General features: G+C 39.7%; 1 protein-coding gene across 1 annotated transcript in view; it reads right to left on the bottom strand.

Annotated features, from left to right (window-relative positions):
- sgip1a (SH3GL interacting endocytic adaptor 1a) overlaps positions 1-21,185 on the bottom strand; it is a 215,238-nt gene that overhangs the window by 58,825 nt on the left and 135,228 nt on the right. The window contains exons 7-13 of the mRNA XM_048602076.1: positions 16,117-16,128; positions 13,609-13,633; positions 11,963-12,014; positions 9,343-9,431; positions 8,164-8,256; positions 3,054-3,128; positions 1,251-1,748 (exon numbers count right to left, since the gene is read on the bottom strand). Coding sequence (XP_048458033.1) covers positions 1,251-1,748; positions 3,054-3,128; positions 8,164-8,256; positions 9,343-9,431; positions 11,963-12,014; positions 13,609-13,633; positions 16,117-16,128 — 844 coding nt within the window. The remainder of the gene's footprint in view (positions 1-1,250; positions 1,749-3,053; positions 3,129-8,163; positions 8,257-9,342; positions 9,432-11,962; positions 12,015-13,608; positions 13,634-16,116; positions 16,129-21,185) is intronic.

Genomic DNA, 21,185 nt, shown 5'->3' with positions numbered 1-21,185 from the left:
CTGCAACATCAGCACAAAAAAGCCATATAACCATAAACTCCTATTATGGTTATAAACCAATGAAGAAAAAGTGCGCTCAGCAAGACACAGATCTGATCTAATTACACAACAGGAGAGGTCTGAGGGAGGTAATGGAAATTGGCTGACAGCAAGTTGTTTTGAAGAGGTGAAATCTGTAGCATTGCCAATATTCATGATTTACTCATCCTTCATGCTGGGAATTTACATTAAATTTCCTGTCTGAAGCACATTCACTTGAAAATGAAAACTACAAATCACTGGACTCAGGATTAAATTATTTGTGTTGGTGGCACTCTCATTGTAGCATTCAGTCCTTCACCAGAGTCAATGAAAGCAACACAGGCCAGAGTTAAAACCTGAGATCTTCTCAACACTATGGTTCAGAGCCATGTCAATTATCCACTATCAGGGAAGTTCAATCTTATTATGGCTCTGACGTTCTATTTATATAGATAATATATCACTGACAGCAATCAAGTGAAAATGAGACGTTAGCGTTTCATTATCATTAGAAAGTTATGAGTTTTGTATCTCTGATTACATCCAGGGTGTGACTCTGTAAACCCAGAGAGCTGCAGTAGGAACAGCAGAAACCATGACCATTTTTGGTTAACTGTCCAAAGGACTCAGCGACTCACAAAGAGGGGAGAAAAGAACCCAAGTTTGCAGGTCCCTATATCAGCCTTTCTGTCCTGTTGCAATATCAGCAACATAATAATGGAGATGGTTTGAATAAAAGGGGCCCATTTCTGACCTCAGATGTAGTCCTAAGTCCTATTCAGAGGCATACGTTTAGTCAATATACTTTCGAGAGATTAAAATTCCAAAGAATCTAAAACTAGATTTTGAAAGGATCTTTTAAACTGTCACATCTTGTACAATTGACCAGTCGCTCCTTAACAGAAATCTCAATTCCTTGATGTGTTGCTGGGTGGGAAGATACTGCAGGATGTGCAATATCCTATGTAAAGTGTAAAAACCTGTCGGCCAGTTTCGTAAAAAGGTTAGAGGTGAAGCTTTTATGGGGAGGGGTGCGTGGAATGTCACTACAGACTCACGTTCCTTCAAAAGAACACAAAATAGCAGAGCTCAGCACAGAATGGAACAGCACAAATACAACAGGACAAAAGCAGGAGGAAGCCACTCATTTTGCTGACATTGAGGCTTCTTAGTGGTGGCTGGCTCCAGTGTGGACATGCTAATGCAGTGTTTAACCTAACACCACGTACCACTACTGTTGGATACGCCACTGCCTGAACTGGGTCCTGGAGAAGATACCACTGTTCTGTAGGTAGGAGGTGGAGGGGGAGGGGGTGTGGTCTTTTGCACCATTGCCAGCTCTTTCAGGGAGGAGGATGACTCGCTCTTTTCACTCTTGACCAAAACCTGCTCAGAACTCTTTTTCTCACTCCCGTCATGGTCTAGAGACACAGAAACACTCGGAGGGGCATCAAGGGACTTCTTTTCACCCAGAGCCACTGGTGAGATCTCATCGCTAGCATGTTGATCAGAGAAATCAATCCACTTGTTCTTCGACAGGATAACTCCAGATCTGAGAGATACAACTGGGCCAAAAATATCATCCAGGTCACTGATAGACAACAGTTTATCAGGCTGGGGCTCTGCTTTGCCCTGGTCACTCCCTATAGTCCCAAGGGCTGAATTCGGTAAAGCTTGCTGCGTTGCTGCGTCAAAGTCTGACTTGGTGCCTTTCAGAATAGTGTGGTCTTAAGTTCAAAATTCAAAGAGTGAAAAAAATCAGGAATCAAGAGGACAAAAGATTAAACACAAAGCAAAACTCAAGAATATATACAAACAATCAGTGTCAAAAATCGAAAAATTCAATATTACCGAAGAAACAGATTTGAAACATTTTTTTAGAAAGTGATGAAAATACATTTTTCTCAATGCTTTGCCACTCTGCACCACTTTCTCCTACCCCCTTCCCATTCTTCTGAAAGCATTGGCCTGGTGGGTTACCCTTTTGATACTTTGGCCAAGCAACTTCTTTTTTCATGTCTGAGCCAACACAGTGAGTGTCAGCACTTAATTATGTCATTTCTTCATCCGACAGTCATACATGTACTTTCCAGAAGGGAGAATTAGATATGTAAGAGGGACACTGTTAGAGTGTTGTCTCCTTCCTAGAGCCTGTTGAATCCTATGTAGTACCTTACCTGCTTGTCCTTAGAGGGTCCCTTGATCTGCACTAATTGCTGCAGGATTGAGGGACTGGGCAAGGGCATGCTGAAAGTCCCCATGGCTTTCCTTTCCCTGTCATATACTCCTTAAAAATGCCCACCCCTCAAGATGCACTTACCTCTCCTCTAGGAGCTCTTTCATCCTGAGAACCTGGTAGGGGCTGGGGTTGTTACAGCAGCTACCATGGCCTACACCATGGCTCTGCCAATTTCTTGAGCTCTGTGGCCTAGGAATGGCTGGCAGCTCTTGACAGCCGGAAATTCTTGGTCCAGGATCGTAAATTTAGCAGAAAGCCCAATGGCAGCCAATCAACTGCCTCATTGCAGATTGATCCAAAATGCTCTCCCACCTTTGTAACTCCCAGGTTTCTCTCTAGGAATCCCTCCTGCTTTTGGACTTAGTCCAAAAAAAGAAAGATCCTGGCCTAGGTGATCCACTTGCTGGTCGAGTATGCTGGGGTTATCTTCAAATTACAATTTTTTTTGAAATAAGTTCAAAGTGGAATTAAGATGCAGTGATCGAATCACCTTGACTAAATACTATAAAATTTGGAAAGTAGTAACATACGTGTGAACTGAGAGATGCATAAAAAGGCTGAAAAAAGGTCACTTAAAAATGCATAGTATTTCTCCATGTGTTGTAGGTTAATTTGTAGCTCTTTACAGTTGCATTAAATCTAGAGCTCAAACAGACCATTCAGCCAACTTGTCTATGATGCCAATTTATGCTCCACATAAGTCTGTTCCATTGAAAAGACCATACACTAGGTAATTAACGTGCTGGCTATATTAAACTCAAGTGCCACAAAGCATTAAACCAAAAATCCCTACCTGAACATTCTGCTGATGGTGATCCTGTGCGAGGTGGTGTGGCTGGGACATGTTTTGGGGGCAGTGGTGGGGGAGCTGCAATGGAAATGAAGAAAAAAGGCAAATTGTGAAATTAAAGTGTTACAAATACAATGTTTATAATGTTATAATGTTTTAGGGCTGTGTCTTTAACTTCTGAGTAAAATGGAAGAATGAGGTCACGTGACCTTCTCTGAATTCTACCCAACAATAAGCTTTGGTGGCTTGATAATTAAAGGTGAAAGCAAGACTCAGGTTGTTTTACTGGGAGAAGGTGCAAGATGCTCATATCTGCAGACAATGGTAAGAACATCTGAGTCGTGGATAAATTATTAATCTTCAAGTCTCACAAGCAGGTGTAAAGAATATCAGTTTTTCTGGAAGGTTATACTTCAAAACATTTACTTAACTTCAATGAAAATGAACAGAGTTAGAGATCTGGAGAATAGCTAATTAGTATCTTTATTTGGATACAAAACCCATGTTATTAATACAACTTGGGTGATGGGCTTTGAGAAGGAAGAGTCTACAACAAGTCATTGCAGTACTGGGTTACTGGGATTTTCTGAAATATTCCTGAAACCCTCGGAGACAAGAAAGTCTTCAAGTATCTGAGAGAGAGAGCCAGTTTCTGCATGTGAAGCAAAGAAAATGATGTCTTTATCATTTAACATCCAGAAGTCAGGTAGGAGCACAGATTGGAGAGGTCAAGTTCATGAGGGTTTAATTAAGGCTGGATTTGCTTAGCTTTGACTAGAAAGAGGAATTTCTATGGCACTTCTCACCATAAAAGTCATTTTGGATTAAAAGTTGCCTGGCTAGAAAAGAAAAAGGAAAACACATCATCAGGAGTGGAGAATATCTTTTGACTGGTTTCAGGGGAATAAAGTGTCTATTTAGAGATTAAGTACAACCGTGGCATATGGCTTAAAAATTATGTGGATTAAATTTGGAGTTACTTGTAAAAACTGTGTTATTCCAATGTTGCTTTTAGTTAATTACAATAAAAGTCTTAAAATTTGAAATCTAATGTGATCCTTTCAGATGTTCCCTGGAATTCATGTATCTTTCTAAAACCTATCAGTCTCTGTGGGAATTATAACAAAAGTGAGAACATTATTTGTTGAGTTTTACACTATTCAAAGATAAAAGAGTAATGATATTTATAACTAATATATTTTTAAAAATTGACTTTTGCGATAGGAAATCAATGACATATCTGAGATGAAGTGGGGAAATAATTTGCAGGCCTACAGTATGGTTTCATCAATTTTGAAGTCTAGTCACGATTGTATTGAGGGTAAACACACCAGCTAATTTTGAACATAGTAAACAAATAAATAGCAGAAAGAGAGCTCCCTGCTTGCTTCAATAAAGTGGCACAAAATATTTTACAGCCAGGTAGAGTCTTAGCTAAATATCTCATTCGTAATACACCACCTCTTAACATAATAGTATCCTCTCAGAACCACACTGAAGAATCAGCATACACTATGTGTTCAAGTCCTGGAGTGGGGCTTGAAGCCGCAACTTTCAGATTAACTCAGTTTATCTTGACACTGAAATGTAGATTTCCTTTTTTAGAAGAGGTAAGTGGAAACATAGAAAAAAATTAAATGAGAAATGCTTCTCTTTTAGTTGGTAAATGCACTTTCCAGTGTGTGAAACTGTTGTACAGGCCAAGTAAGTGCTCAATTAATTCCCTGTGGAGTGATCAATGATCATCAACTGCATAAGGACAGTCTGTTTCAAATTCAGGGCCTGAAGCTGTAAGGTAGTGCAAAGAAATCAGATGCTTCTTCCAAATTCAGGGCTGGTACTATCTTAAAGAACAAAGAACAAAGAAAATTACAGCACAGGAACGGGCCCTTCGGCCCTCCGAGCCTGCGCCGATCCAGATCCTCTATCTAAACCTGGCACCTATTTTCCAAGGATCTGTATCCCTCTGCTCCCTGCCCATTCATGTACCTGTCTAGATACATCTTAAATGACGCTACTGTGCCTGCCTCTACCACCTCCGCTGGCAATGTGTTCCAGGCACCCACCACCCTCTGCGTAAAGAACTTTCCACGCATATCTCCATTAAACTTTTCCCCTCTCACCTTGAAATGGTGACCCCTAGTAATTGAGGCCCCCACTCTGGGAAAAAGCTTCTTGCTCTCCACCCTGTCTATACCTGTCATGATTTTGTAGACCTCAATCAGGTCCCCCCTCAACCTCCCTTTCTAATGTAAATAATCCTAATCTACTCAACCTCTCTTCATAGCTAGTGCCCTCCATACCAGGCAACATCCTGGTGAACCTCGTCTGCACCCTTTCCAAAGTATCCACATCCTTTTGGTAATGTGGCGACCAGAACTGTACGCAGTATTCCAAATGTGGTCAAACCAAAGTCCTATACAACTGTAACATGACCTGCCAACTCTTGTACTCAATACCCCGTTCGATGAATGAAAGCATGCCGTATGCCTTCTTGACCACTCTATCAACCTGCGTTGCCACCTTCAGGGTACAATGGACCTGAACATCCAGATCTCTCTGTGCATCAATTTTCCCCAGGGCTTTTCCATTTACCGTACAGTTCGCTGTTGAATTGGATCTTCCAAAATGCATCTCACATTTATTTTTCTTTCTTCTCAAATGCACTCATTCATTTAATGACATGAAGTGTACTGCAATTACATAACACTTAGGCCTCTATATTTGTCACTGTAGTTTCTGAGAAATGCTTAGTTCCTAGATGTTGTACTGAGGAAAAGGGGATGAGGGTGAATAGATGTGGGGTTGGAAGGGATTATTCCTTAGTCAGTGAGTTCTGGAATTGAGTATGGGATGGATGTCAAACATCAGTGATGGGGTGGGAGTGGAATTTTAATAGTTTATCAGCGGAAAGATCCTGGCTGTCATCAGGAATTCTGACTTCACAGGACTTTCCTACAAAAACTGTACATGTGACATCTTAGAACTTAACTGTGGGTATGCAAAATTGCTGCATATGATATTTTCTCAGATGACTGCTCCTGGTAGCTTGAGTTATTTGCTACCTCTACCAGTTTGTGGCACTGGGTAAACTTTGTTTGAGGCAGTTCGCTGTCACCAATCCTCCCTTGTCCAGAGACTATCTAGTGATTGTTGGTAGAGGATACACTATTGTGCAGTCTGGAGAGGAGAGACACTGTTGTCAGAAAACATGAAGGTTTATTTCATGATAGCTGTAAGCACAGCTACTTTTGGCTAGACATAATTGCTAAGGCATTGGTGAGCTGATACAGGTATATCTGCTGGCTCCAAAAACTACTGTCGAATTCCTCAACCATCACCAATAAAAATTATCTGGTCATCAACTGCTGCAGTTTGTTGCCAAGCACAAATTGCTACTTTGTTTCCTACATTACTACTATGGCTAGCCCTCAAAACATGTTTGGCTATATAGAGCTTTAGGGTGTCGTGCGATTGTTAAATATGCAATTTTTCATCTTTTCTATTTATTGATTGGTGATACAAGTCAATGTACTTGTGGCACCTTGGTGGTTAAGTGCTATAGGCAAGCTTTTCAGCGACTGCCAACACAACGCCAATGGAGAGTTAGGCTGGTGCAACTTTGGTATAATCATGCTTCTGGACAGTAAACCATGAAGAATGAGTTCCTCATTAAAACAAAATGCAATAAATTCTGCTGTGCAGTTGTTCCAGTTATTTGTTTGGGTTACCAAAGAACGTTAGTCTGACAAAATCATTGATTCTGGTTACATCGCCAGCTCTAGGTCCTGAGTTTAACTCAATCACACAGTCAAAAAGACCTTACAAAACTTGCGATAACAAGGTGTAGAGCTGGATGAACACAGCAGGCCAAACAGCATCAGAAGAGCAGGAAAGCTGACGTTTCAGGCCTGGACCCTTCTTCAGAAATGGGGGAGGGGAAGGGGGTTCTGAAATAAATAGGGAGGGGCGGAGGCGGATAGAAGATGGATAAAGGAGAAGGTAGGTGGAGAGGAGACAGACAGGTCAAAGAGGCGGGCGTGGAGCCACTAAAGGTGAGTGTAGGTGGGGAGTTAGGGAGGGGAGAGGTCAGTCCAGGGAGGACCGACAGGTCAAGGGGGCGGGATGAGGTTAGTAGGTAGGAGATGGGGGCTTGAGGTGGGAGGAGGGGATAGGTGGGAGGGAGGACAGGTTAGGGAGATGGGGACAAGCTGCGCTGGTTTTGGGAATGTGGTTGGGAGAGGGGAGATTTTGAATGTTGGTGAAGTCCACATTGATACCATTGGGCTGCAGGGTTCCCAAGTGAAATATGAGGTGCTGTTCCTGCAACCTTCGGGTGGCATCGTTGTGGCACTGCAGGAGGCCCAGGATGGACATGTTGTCTAAGGAATGGGAGGGGGAGTTGAAATGGTTCGCGACTGGGAAGTGCAGTTGTTTAGTGCGAACCGAGCATAGGTGTTCCGCAAAGCGGTTACCAGGCCTACAAAACTTGGTGTTGTTAAACACCAGTGTCCAAAGACTACAGCATTAACGCAAAAAATACAGCAGCAATGCCGGAAATGTCATTAGAGCAGCTCGGCAAACGTTTGTTTAGTCAGAGATACATTGTTGGAGCAAACTGCTCCACACTTACTACCCTGACTGTGTTAGAATGAAAAATTAAATTGTCCCCATTGAGCAAATGTTTCAAATCTAATTACATAGTTGTTCACAAAGGACTCAAAATCATTCATCTGTTCAAACATCATGGGGTTAGTGTGCCTTTCATTATACTTTCAGGATGAATTATGTGTTTGTAGGCTGTGTCAATTGAGGTTGTGGTATCTATCAACACTCAACAATGTGTCTCTGAAGAGTAGTTCAATTCCAAAACATGAACTGAAAAAAGTTACAGCAAACAAAAACTGAAGAGATATTAAGGATATATTGCAATTGTAAATAACAACTCAATTAACTGTAAGACAGGATGGGCCATCTTATGTTGGTGTCTATTACTTACCAGTAACTTGTACATTCATGTTAATAATTGTTTAATTACACATTCAGTTAAAATGCTTGTTCTGTGAACTTGAATGATCTTGTTGCAGAATGTATGTGTTTGCTGTCCACTTACTTCCAATAGGAAATGACCGAGTCGACAAAGATGACCGTCTTTCGGAGTCAATGGCTTCGAATGGCCCCCAGATCTCAGGTTGATCAATGACAGCTTTAAGATATGGACAAAGTCAGCCAGCAAATTAACACAGGGCATAATTACACTGTATAAGCCTTACATTTTATAACTAATAGATTCCATAAACTCTACAGATCACCAGAAGTCATGTGTCACAAGATGTCTTGATCACAGCTGTGAAGCCAGAATTATACCGAATGCCTTGCTGCAGTTTGCTCGGTCATTGAGAGGATTACTCAGGCTTGGTCACCCAGCTGCCCATTTCTGTTGGATTGTTTGGTGCTTAGCTACCCAGGTGAAGAACATTATCACTGAGCAAGGGACCAATGTCTAACATTTTAACATAAATCTTGGAAGTGGGAGCATCCAGACCATTCAGAAATAACTGACCAGCAAGGCAACATGTGTCTTAGGTAAAGGCTGGTGACTCCTCCATCTGCTTGGTGTATTGGATGTCACACAAATGTTAAGTTTTTAAAACCCCTCATTGGAATTTTCAACTTGCATTCTTGAGATCACACAATTCCCACCTGTGCATAAATAATCTTGGGCTGTGCAAGTAATAAGATGCATTATTTTCTGTGATTGAACTAGGTTTTGAATATCATAATTACATGTCCGAAAAATACCAATAAGATGAAAACATACAAGATATAAAAAAGTATTTATCTCTAATCACATCTAATCAAAGCTCTGCACACCACTGCACACCCATGCTCTGATTTTAACTTTGTCTTCATGACTTTATCTATTATTTATTTGGAAAGCTGTACTTCTCATCCTCAAAGCTGTTCTCTCATGATTGCTAACAAGAATTTGCAGCTTTTTTTTATCCTTGTACCCTCAGTGGAAGTCAGTGCTGATAAATGTGTCTGTATTGTACTAAGTAAACAAAAACTTCAACAAGGACACATCAAGCTAAAAATGTCAAATATTAACCAAATGTTCTGCATGGTGGAAGTGAAAGCTGAACTGTAAACTTGAAGGTTTTTTTTGCAATCAAGAAACATGAAGAGCTATGCGTTAAGAAAATATGGCATGCCGTAATGTACTTTACATTATCACACCCTGCACATGCAGATGCATTTATTGTTGGTTCAGGCATTGTATGTGAAGTACCTTCTGATGTAATGCCTTCGAAAGCAGACTCCAATGGTGGGCCAAAGAGTGGAATCAGAGATGCTGTATCCTCTGGCACCTTTTTACTACTAGGAGAAGAGAAAAAAAATGAGAAAGAAGGAATACATAATTAGAGGTGAATAAAAAAGAAGTTAAAAGCAACTGAGAATCACTACATCTTGGTCAGACAAAATTAATGCCTCTCATTAATCTTTTGTTGACGAACATAGGGCTAGACGGTGCCCTGCTCAAATGTTATCCTGAGGACTCTTCAGACTCATTGCACCTAGGGTTGATGGTCTTAGGTCTGAATTGATACATTCATATTGTAACCTCAAGATTTAAGGCATTCAAGAGAGCTTTGGATGATTATTTGGATAGGAATAGCACCAAGAGTATGGGGAAAAGCAAGAGATTGGCACTAGGTAATGATGCTCGATTGAAGAGCCGGTACAGGGATAATCCACTGAATGGCCTCCTTCTGCACTGTAACAATTCTGTGATTGATTCAGTGATTAAACCATGTGGCAGATTGGGCAGTTGTCATGACATCTGCATTGGGGAAAGAGAAATACAAAACTACATGAAACATAATCCTCGAGTCCTTTGGTTCTAACAGAATCTTTCACTTGCAGCTTGGATAACTTGGTTGTTTTGAGCATTCTGTGTATTTCTGAAATTGGAAGTCAGAAGCTTGAACAGCATTAAATCCTACCCCTAACAAGATACTGTCATCATGAACAGAAAGGCAGGTCCGATGGCCATATATGCAGGGGCATCATTAGTAGGCAAAATTGTTAAGGTAGGAAGCTTCAAATCAAATATTTTGCAATTATTGTACTAAGGATATTAATCAGAACAGTAAATTGGACTGATTATTTTCATATTTATTTTATCTTATGTTGTAAATCAAAAAAGTACTTTCTCACATTTGACACAATTTCTGAGTTATAAACCAACTTTTAACTGGATGTTAGTTTATACTCAAAAGCATTTTCTGAATCAATTCATTTCATGTTGTATAGATTGAATAATATGAATAGTAATAACTAGACTTAAAACATTAATGCCTTTAACTGTGGATTATAAGCAATGAGATTGAATGTAGCAAGAAAAAGAAAAAAGTCTTAAAGAGGAATGGTGGAATATTTCAATCATGTCTGGCACTATTTGATTTATGTTGCTCTTGGGATTAGCTCCTATAATTCACAACATATTTTGTTGCTTATAGGCTCACTAAACATTTATAGTTGAGAGCAAGCTGACAAGTGCTGATCACACAACAGCAAAAGTATCTTCTTACCAGGGGAATAAGACTCTGTGACAAGTTGTGGCCTCATGGGCACTACACCACTGTTTTTTGTTCTCCAGTTTCAACAAATAAAAACATTTCCAAGTTTGATTAGATTGATTGAAAATAGAAATGACCTTCAATTTTGTGGCATCTAATACACACTTGTCAACAAAGTACCCAGTACCTAAAATTTCCCCAAAGAGTACTAGGATAAAAGCTTGAATATGCTGCACTAAACCTGCCTGGGATTAATATTATGGTGGCAAAGTTTTGTTGCAAACTCAGTGAGGTGAAACATGGCAAACAACTTTTATGTTATACTGGGCGTACTGACTTTTATTCCCTTTCTTGCCATAATTGTTAAATGGATAAAAAAACTGAGAAAATGCAAAAGAATATTTAATTTATTTAAAATTGTGACAAATTTAATGATGGCCTATTCTGTTCCTACATCTTATGGTCTAATGAAATGTCAGTGATCCAAAATGCTGGCTGAAATTTAATCCTAGCAGCTGGTGCCCACTTGGAAGACTAGTGGCTGCCTCATGTTGCTTTTGTGCGAAGACTCAATAAAACCTCTTGCCCTCCAGTGTTTAGCTGTCCAGAGCTAGACCTTCCACTCAGACAAGCTCCCCAGCAGGGTGAAATCCCAGCCTGAGAACAGCTTACCAAAGCCAGCAGCACCACAGAGAGCCAAGGCTATCAGTGGTAACATCCCGAGGCCTAGTTGTGAATCACTGGACATAGGTGAGCAAGGTGAAATGGGGGTGTAGGTAAAAGTTCACCTGAGAAGGACGGGAGATGGGTTTAGCAGAGGAATGATTTTCAACCACCATCTGTCCTGAAGTTGGATGCCACGATTAGGCATTGATTACCTGTCAATGAGGATGCCCCCATTTTCCCCCAAGTGAGGCCAATCCCTTTCAAACTACTGCTGAACTTCAATGCACTCAAAAATATTTGGTGTCAGCTGAACAATTAAATAGCCTCAATGATATCCTATTACCAGTGTGTGGGGTTTCCGAATTGGGCCCATCCTGCCCCACATAATTGTCAATTATTTTAACAATGCCACCAATGTCATATCGGGAAGCTGATGAGGGTACACCGACCAAAAATGTTCCCCCTCCAACCCAATGATCATGCCTCCTCCTGCACACTCCATGAATGCTGCATAGTCTGCTGAATATTTCTAGCAATTTCTGTTTTAATTCAATGGAAAAAAATTCTATCTTCAGGAGGATGATAGGGGAAGAAAACGTACTCGGTTCTATCACTAGTGCTTCCTAGACAGATTCAGGGGATTAAATGAATATTTATACCAACCTGACAACTTCTGATGTGGGTGTTGACCGTCTTGGTCGAGCTATTTCTTCGCCTGCACAAAAAACAATTTATTTTCTCCATGCAAAGGATTTAGAATAAAAAATAAAACATAATGATTTAAAACTTATCTGTATTAATTATTCAAATGTCCTTGATGCCATACATTAAATAATTAATTTCTCAATGTGTAATATGAAAAGAAGATAAAATTAAATTCTGTAATATATCAATACATAGCAGCCTGTGTTCACTTAAAAACAAGCTTTTATGCACAAATAATGTCTTAAGCAGCACTAAATAATGAAGAAAATCAAAACTTGTTAATTGATAGCATATTTCTCTGATCCTTCTCTCCCTTTGTAATGTTCATTTCTAATTTATTGCTGATACCAGTACAATCATTGCTTGTACAGCCATATAATTATAGAGGCATATAGCACGGAAAGAGGCCCTTTGGCCCAACTCGTTCATGCTGACCAGTTTTCCTAAACAGAACTAGTCCCATTTTCTCAGAGATAGTAAGAACTGCCAGTGCTGGAGTCAGAGATAAACACAGTGTGAAGCTGGGAAGCACAGCGGGCCAGGCAGCATCAGAGGAGCAGGAAAGTTGACATTTCGGGTCGGGACCTTCTTCAGGGTCCCAACCTGAAACATCAGCTTTCCTGCTCCTCCAATGCTGCCTAGCCCAATGTGCTCTCCAGCTCCACACTGTGTAGTCCCATTTTCTTGTGTTTGGCTCATATCCCTCTGAACTTTTCCTTTCCATGTGCTTGTCCAAATGTCTTTTAAATGTTGCAATTGTACTCAGCTCTACCACTTCCTCTGGCAGCTCAATCCATACACGCATACCCTCTGTGTGAAAAAGTTCATTCTCAGCTTCCTTTTCCCCTCTCACCTTAAACACATGTCCTCTAGTTTTGGACTTACCTACCCTGGGGAAAATATCTTGGCTAATCACCTTATATATGCCCCTCACAATTTTGTAAACCTCTAAACAGCTCAGCCTTTTATGGTTCAGGGAAAATTTCCCAACTTATCCAGCCTTTCCTTATAAATGAAACCTTTCAGTCTTGGTAACATCCTTATAAATCTGTTTTGCACCCTTTCCAGTTTAATAACATCCTTCCTATAGCAGGGTGACTAGAATTGTATGAAGTACTCCAAATGTGGCCTTGACAATGTCTTGTACACCTGTAACATGACGTACCAGCTCCTGTACTCAATGCTCTGACTGATGAAGGTAAGAGAGCCAAATGCCTTCTTCACCACCCTGCCTACCTGTGATGCCAGTTTCAAGGAACTATGTACCTGCACCCTACGTCTCTCTGTTCCTTTAGATGTTCCTTTCTTTTGGTCCTCCTAAAGATGCCAAGATGGCATCCAATGTGCTGATCCTCTTCTCTGTATTTCCAAATGTCGACATTGGGATTGGTGATTTTACAATTTCTAATTTATTAATTCAGGAGCTTACCTCTCTCAGTAGTTCTTTCTGCTTATTTACAGTTTTTTTTTGAAATCATAGCTGAGAGCCTCCTTATCACCAAATATCACTAACAGAATCTTGCTTTTCCCTTCACCAGTAACACTTCTGCTACACTGTCACCCTTCACTTTGGTTCATTAATGACAATAATAATAACAACTTACTGGATAAATTCCTTTTGATAATTGCCTGGAAAGAAATAGAAAATATATTAAATTCTGGGATTTTTTAAAAAAACATAAAAGCAAAAACAGGCTGGTCTGCCTATATGATGACAATCTTGTGCCAATTACAGAGCCGAGTAGAAGTTGTGGTAGAATAGACTTTTCAGGTTTCATCTGTGTTTCAACGGAAGGAATTTGCGTTTAGAATTGGGGTGAAATTTCCTCTTGCTTTTGAATAAGTGCTTTCTTTCCTTTACTGTACTTTTTAATAGCCTTGACTCAATTGTAATGTGCTTTTCTCCTGTGAGTTCATGTCCCATTGTGGGCACTTTAAGGGATAATCTACACAGCCAACTCAATGCAGTATTAAGGGAGTATTACCCGGTCAGATCTGCCACTTCTTGGTTGAGATATTAAACTGAGGCTTCAATCCTTTTCTGGAATAGGAGTAAAAAAATCCCATGACACTATTCAATAAAGAGCAGAGGAGTGCTGTTTGGTAGCCAATAATTTTCTCTCAATCAACAATTCTAAAACTGATTGTTTGGCCATTTTTTGCATGCTATTTGGGGGGATCATGCTTTATGGAAATTGACTGCTCCATTCCCTATGTCACAACAGTGACCATGATGTGGAGATGCAGGTGTTTGGGGTAGACAAAGGCAGAAGTCACACTACACCAGGTTATAGTCCAACAGGTTAATTTAAAATCACGAGCTTTCAAAGCACTGGTCGTTCATCAGGTGAAGTAGAGAGAGACAGACGGGCACAGAACATAACAGTGACAGCAGAGCCAAACTAGTTAATTGGCTTGAATAACCTCAAATTATAATAGGTGGTATATAAATGCAACTTACTTCTTCTTCTATCTACAGCTGAATAGAAAACTTCTCACATTACATGCACCATCAAGTTTTTCAGTGGGCCTGGATTCTTACCCCTTACCCTATTCAGTAGTACAGGTTGAGGACAAGATAGTCTGCTGACAACAGAAGCATGGCCACTTGGCTTAGGAACAGGGATGGAGATGCATATGCCCATAGAAGCAACAAGATTATCAGTTTGTGGAGAAGAGGCTGAAATTTTTAAAAAAAGTCCCTCAGATTAAGTTTAAACTAGAACTGAAATTGCAATTTGAACCCCAGAAACAAAACTTCAGTTTATGATAGGGTTAGAATCTCACTGATGAATCTCCTTGTACAATAGCTACAAGCAGAGGTGGAGATTTACTTGGGAGGGGGATGAGAGAGGGATAGAAGGGAGAGATTATTGAGTTGGTCAACCTTGCTATGGTTTATATCTCATTCTTGTTCTAATTTCCAGAATTGCCTCCACTCTCCTCAATTCTTCAAACTGTAATTGTACCTCTGCCTGGCAAGACTAATTGAATTTGACTTGTGTACTTTCAGGAGAGAAGAGATTACAAAAGAAGCAAAAAGCAGAGAAATTATCTGTGTTGAATAGAGATTCGAGGTTTGGTTTGTGTATCATGTATACAGAATAAGCTGGAGAATTAGACTTCCTGTCAAAAATATTTTTCAGGCTCAACATAGGCTAATATGGACATGTAGTCAGGTAGAAATTAAAAAAGAAATAGTTCAAAAATCTATATAAATCATTTTTGATTTTGTCTCTCTCAATAAGAATACATTTCAAAATGATTTTCTGTGGATTGCCTTAAACAAGTCAGCAGTTCTTTATGATTCACCAAAGGTTTTCCCTATTTACCATATAAAAGATTTAGAACAAAAGACTAAAATCATAAATTATATGTTCAAGGCTCACACTGACATAAGGTGGTAATTTTGATTTTGGGTAGTCATGTAAAAGAGGCAATTTCACATTGTATCTATTGTACATTGCAGGCATTTTTTTCCTTCTGAACAAGTGCTGTAATTGTTCAGGTAAAGGTTCATGACCAGTTCATTGGAGAAATTAAAATGAGCAATAATTGTTCATTGTCAGCATTGCTCCTGTCCTGGGAACAAATGAAAAGAACTTCAATGAACAGAAAAGAATTCTCTCGCCTTATAAATGAACAAGAGGTTGTAGCAAGGTAATTGTAGAGAAAAGGGGTGAGAACTCAAAAGATTCACCAACTCATCTTCCAATTAAAAATCCCGAAATAAGATGCTTTTGTCATACCAAATGAGATCTGTTGTCATTTTGTTATGTGACTGTTTGTTTAAACTCCTTAAGAACTGCAGGCCATTAGTTAAGTCATTTGTAATAAGGTTATTATTTTAAAGTGGTTTGAAATTATATATACTCTTTAACGCAACAATATAAAATTATACATTGGCAAGCAATGCAACATAGTAGTACATGAGAAGAATCTAAACAGCATTAATTTCTGTTGAGTCTACAGTAGCTTTAAGTAAGTTGTGTTCCAAAGCAACAAACACATTATAATTGAAAACCCCCTCTCCCAATGAACCAAATGATTTCAAAATGAACAACAATTGAAGCATTCTAAATAAATGAATCACAACATAAAGGGATACTCACTGGACTGCGCCTCTGTGATCGGCAAAAGGGAAGAGAGAAGAGATACCTGGTCAGAGAGTGACAGATTTGTGAACAAACCTTTCATTGTTAAAGGCTAAAGTGCACATGAGTTCAATCATCAGAGTAAAGGAAGAATCTCATTTTTAACAAGGCAATTATTCCACTAAATATAATTCACAGATTCGGTAGGTAGGGCTGGGAAAAGTGAAGAATCATCCTGAAATCTCAGTCCTAATTGCTGGACTTTGTGTCATGAAACCCAAAAGGGAAAAACCACTAAAGGTGGTGACTGAAACATAACGATCCAACTCAAATTGTACACTTCAAAACGTAGCTTCACAATGACCAGTACCTTTGTTTCCCAGTATTAATGGTTTTTCCATATACTGGTGTTCCCTGACAAGTATCAGAGTTAGCTGTAGCTCCTCTCACAACTCCTTGTGCCCCAATCACATACATTTCTTTGTGGTGCATATATAATTCCCTACTGGGAGGAACAACAGAGAAAGAAAAGGATTGGGAAATACTGACGTCTGTTAATTTTTAGCCGTGTTCCTGGGTTTTAAATGTAACGTAAAAAATACAGACTAGAGTTTTCTATTTCACTACTTGTCAACCTATAATTTCCTGCCATTATTTTAATGCAGGAGCAATCACAAGCTTATGATCCCAAAACAGAAGGCCCTGGCCACATACCCTTTGAGGGAAAGTTTGCCAATATTTACACTTGATATATGTATAGAGAGAGAGCACCTCACCAGTGGTTAGCATGGTTGTAGGCAGAGACTTACTTTTCAAATCCATGCTCATTGAGTCTTGCACTAGGAGTCGCGCTTCACTAAATTATCCTCTTCCTGTCAGGTTTATATGTTACAGAAGCCTAAAAATTTAACTATCTGCATCAAAACTACACAATTGCCACCCTTTCTTCACTTCAATGTCATTCTAGTCAGTCAGAGGTACTCAGGACCAATGTTAAGTCTGGGTTCCAGAAGACGTCCTTTCTTATCAATCCTTGCATGTAGTTATGTTTAACAAAGCCTGTTAATGATCCCTCACAAGAGCGTAGCTCTGATGTTACTGCAGAAACAGAAAGAGAGGCCATTTCAGGTGATACTCCGATTACAGTTAAATAGTTAACAATCCAACAAGCCCATCCTATGTAGCTGACCAATAGAAGAGAATGGCACGGCTACCCCTGTGAAAATTTGCAGATGTGGCAAGAAGATCAAGGAGGAATAGTACATCTTTGTCACAGCCTCAGAGAATGTCATTTAGCAATTTGATAAGTACCGCAGTGGTTCAAGATGATTTGATCACCCTGGCAGACTTTCAAGCTGGCACTCAAAAGTGAGTTGCCTCCTAAGAATAAGCACAAGGGAGTTAACAGAATGTACGAATACTGTTAAAATGTGAGAAACAACAGCAGAAAAGATGACTCAGGCAGGAGTCAACAGATGAAAAGAGTAGTATAGAGGTCTCATGGACTGAATTTGTGATGGTGGTGGAAAATTAAAGAACAAGTCTTCGAGATTACTTTCAGTGCTACATACTGGCTTCCATAGGGAGAAACAGATTGGATATATTAATGAGTATCTTGACAGATGGGGGAAAAGGATAGAATATACAGGAAAGTAAAGGTCCACTGATAAACAGATAAGCTCACAGAAGGAGGGAAAGGAATAGCGGATAGTTGAAAATTCTAGGTGTAACTGATTTTGATCAGTTGTCCTATAATTCATTGTTGTCTATCAAACTACTGGGAAGACTGTCAGAAGTAAAGTGGCAGATCTTGAGATTTTATTCAGTGGTGAAAGCTTCAACATTAGTTCTTATTAAGCCTTGACTATAGAGAATGTTGATGGAAGGAAATTAATAGAGATATAAGATTGTTCCTTAACAGTTGAAGAAAACGATTGATGTGTGCTTCTTTCATGAATAGAGTGCAATTTCAACATGGGGCAGGTTCTGACTCATACCACCCGGCTGGCTTTGTAAAATTGATCATTTTTATACTTATGGCAGGTTTTCTGGGCACTGTGGAAAATCTGCCTTGACAGCACAGAGAGGATGGCTGCAATATGTTGTAGAGTCCTGCTGTGATGTTGTATTCCAATATCCACTGTGGTGATGAAAGAGGAACAGCAAAAGTAATCCAGGTTTGTTCATATAAGATTAAAAAGCCAGGCCTGTTCATTCGGAGAAACTTAGGATGGAATCTTATAACAGTGTAAGTAATTTGGGCTATGCAGGGAGTTTTGGGGTTGGACAGGAATTTCAGTGATGCCTATCTCAACATCAGGAGCATTAGGCCCCCATTTCTGAAGAAGGGTCCCGATCTGAAACGTCAGTTTTCCTGCTCCTCTGATGCTGCCTGGCCTGCTGTGTTCCTCCAGCTCCACACTGCGTTATCTCTGACTCCAGCATCGGCAGGTCTTACTATCTCAGGAGCATCTCACGCCACCTTTTACATTTTTGCTCAGCAGCGAACTAAGTTTCTCACTGGGCAGTGGCAATTGTTAATTAAAGAAAATTATAGCATGACAAACACCTTGTTTATAATCCAACATGGTTCATGAATATTCAGTTTCCTATCTTGCCCAGCATGCCAAACAAGCTAGATGTTGAGAAATCTCAACATGGAACTTTGAACAGGTACCAGCTGCCTTCAGCTCATCACGTATTCCAAAGGACTTCCTTTACACCCAGGAGCAAACAACATTTCAGGGCATGGTCCATGGGCAACAACTGCATGCACTCCTTGTCTCGGACATTGGCTAACCTCTCACAACCACCATGGCACCACATTGATAAAATAAAATAAATCCCTGACACGCACTTTACAGTCAACAAGCAGTAATGTACTTATCTAACTCTAACAGTGAACAAATTAACTAAACTACTAACAAACCCAATAAGTCCCTTCTAACTGCTAACTATTCCCTAATAAAACCAGATTCTAATAGTATGCCGTTCCAATAAATATAAGTCCCACTTATATAAGATAAAATTAAAAATAGAATTTAGTCTCTCGAAATTACAGCCAGATTACGTGTCTTCCAGAATGCTCTGTGCCTTCTCCATTGATTCTTCTGTCAGGAATGTTAACTAATTGTGCCATAGGTACCTTTATTTTTTTAGATGGTACTTTCTTTAAATCTTAGGGGAGTCTGTGAGAGCCAGCGATTCTCTCTTGAGAGCTGAGGGCTGTTAACTCTGGCAGGTGGCAGTTAGTGCTCTTGTCTACGTCCAACTGCCCCTGCTTTTATACCCTTGATGATATATCAATTTCTTACAATAGGATTGGTCCTATGTTGTCAAAACCATCAGATTTAAATTTAATTGGTTTTTGGTATCTAAGTGCCTGCTTCAAATTGATTGGCTAAATTCAAGACCTGTTGTCTCGTAAAATCTGCTACTTGGCCTGCTAACAGTACAGCCTTCGGATACAAATGTTTCAATTCGAGTGCTCTCTTTCAAGCTGCTGCTCACAGGCTTTTTTTGAATCTGTAGGCATTTAAAAGGATATTATCTCTTAAAGGGACCAGGCAATGCTTTCCCCGCTCTAGCATTTTACAAACACCAAATTCTTACTTCCTGCCTCCCAAACCATATGTATTCTAACCAACTTTGTAACACCTCCCCTCTTAAGGAAAAAATGAACCATCATTATGAAAATTTGACTTCTTTTTTTCTTTTAAAACCTTATCACTAGATTATTACATTATATTACTAGATCCATAGCTCATTAATCTAGAGTTACACATTTTATACTAATTCTATGTAACATTTGAACACTATCGCTTCTAACCTACATAAATATTTTTCTTTTAACTTTGTGAAACAGCATCCGCAATAATATTTTCACGACCCACAACATGTACAATCTGATATGTTAAATGCTTGTAACATGAGACTCCAATGAAATAATCTGGTGTTCTTGTCCTTGAATCTTTCCAGAAATGTCAAAGGATTGTGATCGGTATACACAATAGTCTCGATGCATTGTTTGCAAAGTAAACATTAAAATGTTGTAAGACCATTATCATACTCAATAACTCCTTTTCAATGGTTGAATATTTTTTCTGGTGGATATTGAGTTTTTTTTGAGTAATAACTGATTGGCCTTTCAATTCCACAATCATCCTCCTATAACAACACAACTCTAACATCTACATCACATGTATCGATGGTGACTTTGAACAGTTTCAAAATGTTTGGTGTGGCTAAAACTGGTGTGGTAGTTAGCACTGCTTTTAAATTCTCAAGTGCCTCCTGGCATTCGTCTGTCCACCGAAATTTTGTGTTCTTTTTTAACAAATCCGTCAATGGTGCCACCATACTACTAACGTTTGGTACGAATTTCCTGTAGAATCCACTCAATCCTAAAAATCATAGCACTTCCTCCTTCACAGTGGCATAGTGGTTAGCACTGCTGCCTCACAGCGCCAGGGACCTAGGTTTGTATTCCACCTTTGGGCGACTGTCTGCGTGGAGTTTGCACATCCTCCCGGTGTTTGTGTGGGTTTCCGCCAGGTGCTCCAGTTTCCTCCCACGGATGTGCAGTTTAGATGGATTGGCCATGCTAAATTACTCATAGCATTCAGGGTTGTGTAGATTAGGTGGGTTACAGGAAAAGGGTAAGGGGATGTGACTGGGTGCGATGCTCTGAAAGTCGGTGTGGACTTATTGGGCCGAAGGGCCTGTTTCCACACTGTAGGCATTCTATGATTCAAGGATGGTCTTGGAAATTCCTCGATGGCCTTCGATTTCACATTCCTTGGTGTCATCTGTCTGTATTCAATGTTATGCTCTAAGAATGTCACCTCCGCCTTTACAAATTCTGCTTTTGCCAAGTTTATGACCAACTTTGCCTTTTGTAGTCCCTCAAAGAGCTCTGCCAAATGCTCCAAGTGATCTTTCCACAAATGGCTAAAGATCACTAAGTCACCTATGTAGACGGCATGATTAGTCAATCCTGCAACAACTCTGTTAATAAGCCTTTGAAAGTAGCTGGTACATTTGTCATTCCAAAGGGCATTACTTTAAATGGATATAGCCCATATGGG

Source organism: Rhincodon typus, chromosome 10, assembly GCF_021869965.1.
Source record: "Rhincodon typus isolate 14 chromosome 10, sRhiTyp1.1, whole genome shotgun sequence".
In the NCBI taxonomy this organism is placed as follows: Eukaryota; Metazoa; Chordata; class Chondrichthyes; order Orectolobiformes; family Rhincodontidae; genus Rhincodon; species Rhincodon typus.
The sequence above is the reverse complement of the archived record's forward strand: the minus strand, read 5'-3'. Positions and strand labels throughout refer to the sequence as shown.